General features: G+C 42.2%; 1 protein-coding gene across 1 annotated transcript in view; it reads right to left on the bottom strand.

The window, feature by feature from the left end:
- Positions 1-1,545: 1,545 nt before the first annotated feature.
- Positions 1,546-6,000, bottom strand: part of SLC16A1 (solute carrier family 16 member 1) — a 54,223-nt gene continuing 49,768 nt past the window's right edge. The window contains exon 5 of the mRNA XM_004699167.2: positions 1,546-3,467. Within this exon, the coding sequence (XP_004699224.1) occupies positions 3,187-3,467 (281 nt within the window). The 3' untranslated portion in view covers positions 1,546-3,186. The remainder of the gene's footprint in view (positions 3,468-6,000) is intronic.

Raw genomic sequence — 6,000 nt, 5'->3', positions numbered from 1 at the left:
AGAAAACAACACACCTGTTCATTCTTAGAGGGGAGCAAACACCGTCCTAGAATTGGGCTGGAAAAAAATCATACTCCATCCACTTTGCCCGTTCAGCTGCCTTTTTGTTTCCCGAACGTACAGAGCATTTAAGAGAGCATGATTTGAGCTCTAGAGGATGTCAAAACGGCAGTTCAATGTGGTCTGAATCTAAGCATGCCAACACCACCTTCAGAAGTGTAGACACCTAGCTGGAGGATATCGGAAAGCTTTCCATTTTGATTTTTGTTCAAAACCATTTCCAGAATCTTTAAACAATACTTCTTGATGTACCTTTGGACATGGAATTTCCATGAATTGGAGTCAATTCAACAGCAACTACTAACTCGATTCCTTAAATGACTTTCCAGCATGGACAGTAATCTGTCAAGAGTGTCTTCTTCAACAGTCCCAGGTGTGCATGGGTTCAGCCCCTAGGAACTGTTACTTCTCACAGTTCTTGTTCTGACCGAGGCTGGGGAACAGAGCAATGGTCAAGACAGGCAGGTACTCTGAACATGCATTTCCCCCCCCTCAAAACAGTCTCTGAAACTTTGGGAACGGAAATAAAATCCTGTCTTCAAATGGCCTACGGGGAAGTATACTAGATGGGAAAACCTAGCCACTTCAGCATTGACTTGCAACAGAGAAAGGATAAGAGATGGAAGAGCTTGTCTTCACAGGGGTCTAGGTTGACTATTACCAAGAGTGACTAAATAAATCTCTTAAGTGTGTATTTTCACTGGTGAAGAGTCAGGGTTAGACTAGGCTTAGGATCTAAGGCAGTGGTTCTCAACTTTCCTAATGCCGCGACTCTTTCATGGTTCCTCATGTGGTGGTGACACCCAACCATAAAATTATTTTCGTTGCTACTTCATAACTGTAATTTTGCTACTGTTATGAATCAGGTAAACCCTGATTTACCCCCCAAAGGGCTTGTGAACCCCCACAGGTTGAGAACCGCTTTGAGCCACTTATTAGCTTCAGGACCTTTCCTTATGAGTGGTAATAAAACTGTGGATCACCCCCCCTCCTCTGCGCCGCGCAAACACCCCCCCCACACCCCGTCTTAACAACAGGATTGAACTATGGAACACACAATGGAACAGAGCCTATGTGTGGATGTAATATCAACAACTGCGACAGGAAAATAATCCTTTATCCCTGCATTGTACTTCCCTTGAATTTGTTTAATTAAAAAATTCCCTTTCCTGGTGGCACTCTCAGTTTTATAGACCAGGAGAGAGGCACATAAAGCTTACTTGGGTATATGGAAAGTGGCTGAGCCCAAACTGAAGCCAAGCCTGCCAACTCTCCCGGCAGCGTCTCCCTACCATGCCTCCTCCAGCTGCCACTAAGTGTCCTCAAGGCTACCTGCTCCGGGGGCTCTCAGCTCCAGAGCTGGCTTTACAGATGCACAAAGGGTGGGGAAAAGACCAAAAAAAACCAACCACTTGCACAAATCCCAAAGTACATAACTAGCTGATTTAATTTACTATTAGCAGGGACCAAATTGAAAACTGATCATGAAAACGAAGATAAAGCTTTATTTTCCTGAAGAAAACATTTGGGGGAAGAACCATTAAAAAAAAAAAAGATGTTTATTTGGAAAACTCAGCCTCTTACACAGGTTTTGTATCTTTAGTTTTACTGTTAATGACAACGATAATTTAAATTTGTGGGTTATCACTCATTGACTGTTGATCACTGTCTTCCTGCCTCAATTGAAGAGAGGTTAGGTTAAAAACATATTTACAGTTTGTCTTCTGGTCCGCCCTCCCACCTGTCCCATGGAGCCTGTTTCTCGGCCTTTCCCCTCAGAGAACAGGCTCGTGATATCTCCACGCTTGTGTGGAGAGAATGCATCCAATACATCCAAACAGATCAATTTTCTTTAAGGCCTTCTCAGGAAAAAAAGAGTCACTCACTAAGCACATTCGGCAACTTCAATCTTACTCTTATTGGCTTGCCTGAGGCCAAAGTTTTCTGGCCCATTTAATTTTAAAACATTGGGGAATGAAAACACACACACACACACACACACACACACACACTCTCTCTCTCTCTCTCTCTCTCTCTCTATCATACAGCTTTAAACAAGAAGCAGCTATAATGGAACCACGATGAATCAAAGGGAAGAAAATTCCAGGAAAGAAAAAAGTTTCAATAGTCTCACAGTTTATAACTGAGGTTTTAGAAAAGCCTAAGCGGAATTCAGCTGTTTGAAAAATCTGTCTACGATTAATTAGATGTGTTGCATTTACTAGGGAGACATCAATACATAGTTTTGTGGATTTTAATTCTAACTTTTACGGTGAGAAAAATAATACCAAGTGATTTCAAAAGGGGCAATGCTTTATATAACCACTCAGAATGTGTCTTTGTAAGAGTAACTGCATGAAAGCAAGCCCTACGCACTCTGCTTCTAATAAGCATCCTGAGCACAGGTACTAGTTAAGTGTTCCTCACCAGGGCGAGGGGCGAGAGCAGCGAGAGACTGCCAATGCTTTATGCCTTAAGTCCCCCAAACTCATACTCAGCAGGCACAGGTGCCAGGCTACTATTGATGCTCGGGAAATATTTTAGTCATCATTTTATGAAATCCTCAACTTTCAACCAGAATTTCTACCCATGAATCATCCAACGACAATGTCTGATGATATGTTACAAATTACTCATGAGGCTGGATGCATTTAAAATTTCAGATTTGCAACAAAAAAAAATAATAATTTCAGATTTGCCTCACACAAGTTAGTTACTTTTCCTTTAAGCGTGACACTTAAAATAGATAAATTTAGCAGAATGGCTTAAAAAGTTAAGGCTCCCTAAAGAGTTCTAAATAAAGACTAAAACATAAGGCACATATTATAATCTTCATGATGCTGTTAAAAAGCTGAAAAACAAAAGACCACACAAAACAAAGTAAACAAGAACTAACTACACTTCCTTCCCTTATTCTTTGCTAACCACTCCCTCCCCCAAGGACATGGCATTTTAAACTCAGGCTACTAAGGAGTGAAATAAAATTCCACCAATGAACAACACATGGGATGATTTCCACACAAATGTCTGCTGTCTGCATTGAGCACCACTGGTAGGATACAGGCCAGTATATTTTCAGATCTCTTGGGCCATGAGCTGCTCCGTTTACCCTGAGGTCTCACGGGCTCAGACTGGACTCTCCTCCTCTTTGGGGCTTCCTTCTGCGTCTTTCTGCTCTGGAGATTCTAATGTGTCCTCAGGTACGTCTTTTGGCTTCTCAGGAACACCTGCATTGGCCTCCTCCTCCTCTTTCTTCTCCTCCTGCTTCTGCGCTGCTTTCTGTTTTCTTGCCAGAAGTCGATAATTGATGCCCATGCCAATGAAGAGATAGACACCCGCAAAAATCAGGACTATGCCACAGGCCCAGTATGTGTACTTGTAGTCTCCATACACGTCATTGAGGCGACCTAAAAAGATCCCAAAAGTAAGGACATGAACGTGAACATGGGTAAAGTGAACAAGTATATACCCTTTCCCAAATAAAAGTGTGAGGAACCACTCAGATGTCAATTTATCTTTAAGGAGCCGACTAACAAATGAAAGGGATCGCAAAATATGATCTGATCCTTTGTTTATAAGGCTGCACTGATTTTGAGCCTTATAATTTATTTTCAGAAACTCGAAAATAATTAAATCTTGGCCAATTTGAATTGGGGAAGACTTAGAGATCACTTAGAATCAACTCTCTTTACACAATGGAGGAAAAAAAAGTTTTGAAATTTTCAAAGTCAGTCATTTTTATTGTTGTTTTTTCAAAGTTATTTTTGTTCCTAGGGAAAAGCCCCTAAAGCGTGTTCCTGTGAAGCTTGTCCTTTACTAAAAAGTATCCAACACCAACACCTTCCCACTGTTCCACGTGCCTTATCTGCAGATAATCCCCCATGCACAGAGGTAAAAACTGAAGCAAGAAATGGTAAGTAACTTGCAGAAAGTCACAACGCTGGTAAAGGCTTCAGACCTTGGAAAGCTTGACTTAGGAGCCCGGGCCGAGTTGCTGGCTGCAGCATACCTCTAACGTTTCCAAAGAGCACACTGTACTCTTTTCACTTGGAAGACCCACAATGCACATTTGCATATCAAACCCACTGCCATGTCCTATAGTGAAGAAATCTATCTAACCAGGTGTTTCTAGTTTTTTGGGGGGTGGGGGCGAAATCTTTGTTACAACAAAATGTTTCAGCATTTACTACTACATTAGCAAATGTATTAGTAAAACCCTAGCCTGGTGGCACTGAAGGTTAGGCATTGGGCAACTATCAGAGCCCAATAGCCACTCGTTGGCTGAAAGATAAAGCCATCTGCTCCCAGTAAAGATTCACAGCCTTGGAAACCTGCGGGAACAGCGTCCACCTGTCCTACAGGGCTGCTATGACTCGGTTGTTCAACAGCTACGAGTTCAGTTTTATATCTATACAGCACGTAACTGGCTCAAAATGACTCCAGTGTTTTCTAATTCAGAACTTTATTTTCACTCAGTAACATTTACTTAGCCCTCAGCAAATTCTAAGGAGCACTGGTGGTGGGAGAAAGATTACAGGGTCTCTACGAGTTGGAATCGACACTGTGGCGACAGATCGACCCTATGCTAGTCAGTGCTATGCTATAAAGGAGATCACAGCCACAGTTCAGTGGAACCAATCATACAGCTGTGATCAGCACCACACGTAGGGGTCTAAAAACCACAAATGGGGGGAGGGGACCAGTAAGTGGGATCAGGAAGGCTTCCCGCAAAGTATTAGCCAAGCTGAGATTTGAAATAAAACTGGAGGGGATAAGGGCAACAAATGTGTAAGTGTGCTTTAGACAAATGATGCATGTATGGATTGTGATAAGAGTTGTATGAGCCCCAATAAAATGATTAAAAAAAAAAAAGAAATATAACTAGAGAAGCAGGTGGGGCCACATTAGGGAGTTTGATCTTTTATCCTAGTTAGGAGGTCACCGGAGGAGCCTGCACGAGCAATGGGAGCTCGATGGGAGCTCAGGACGAGGGCAGCAGTTGTAACAGAGTAAAGTTGACATGTTAAGAGAGATGTAGGAGGCAAAAACTGATAGGCTTCGGCAACTCACTGAAGGCCAGAAGGCAATATCAAAAGGCAGTAATGGGTCTTTTCTTTTGTGCTTACCGAATTCCCAAAAAACAAGTCATGTGCCCAAGGAGGACCTGATTCTTCCCTGCCCTGCCTCCACTATGTGTGGCCTAGGAAGCTATTAACTTAAAATTTGAAGTACTTAGTAGCCTAAGGGAACTGTCCCAATTTTTTTTACTCATTCCTAACTGTGTGAGCTAGGACAAAATCACTTAGCCTTTAGAAAACTGATAAAACTTGTGAGATGATAGGACTTATAAATAGCTAGGACAATCTTAAGGAGCCTAGACAAGCCCTGAAAAGTATTGTCAGTAAGAACTTGATTACTAAACAAAAGGTTAGTGGTTTGAACCCGTTCGCCTGGCTTGTACCAGGGCAAAGACCTAGCAATGTCCTCCCCACCGAGGTGGTCGCAGTGTGCCTTCAAATGTACTCTGACTGTCAGACAGGGGGCTGCCCTACAGGGTTTCCAAAGTTGTAATCTCTAAGGAAGCAGACCACCAGGTGTTTTCCTCTGATTGAGCTACTGGTGGGTTTGAACTACCAAGTTTGCCATTCGAAGTGGAGCACTTTAACCATTGTGCTACCAGCCAAGAAAATCCTATGGGGCTGTCACATGAGCTGCTATGAGCTGCCAATCAACTGAAGGGCCCCTAAGAACAACAACAACAACAACAGGAATTCTACATAGTAGCTATTGTCATCATTTTAACTATTCTACTGGGATTAACCCACCATTAAAATGAAATCACCACTGCCAGTGCTTTATAGGCACACTACTTTACATTCATATTAATTTTAGAGAAAATATTATTAATGAAGGCCCATTTTTGTAATATTTCATTCTTCA

Source organism: Echinops telfairi, unplaced genomic scaffold (genome assembly GCF_000313985.2).
Source record: "Echinops telfairi isolate 266 unplaced genomic scaffold, ASM31398v2 ScPeMD7_443;HRSCAF=831, whole genome shotgun sequence".
Lineage (NCBI taxonomy): Eukaryota > Metazoa > Chordata > Mammalia > Afrosoricida > Tenrecidae > Echinops > Echinops telfairi.
The sequence above is the reverse complement of the archived record's forward strand: the minus strand, read 5'-3'. Positions and strand labels throughout refer to the sequence as shown.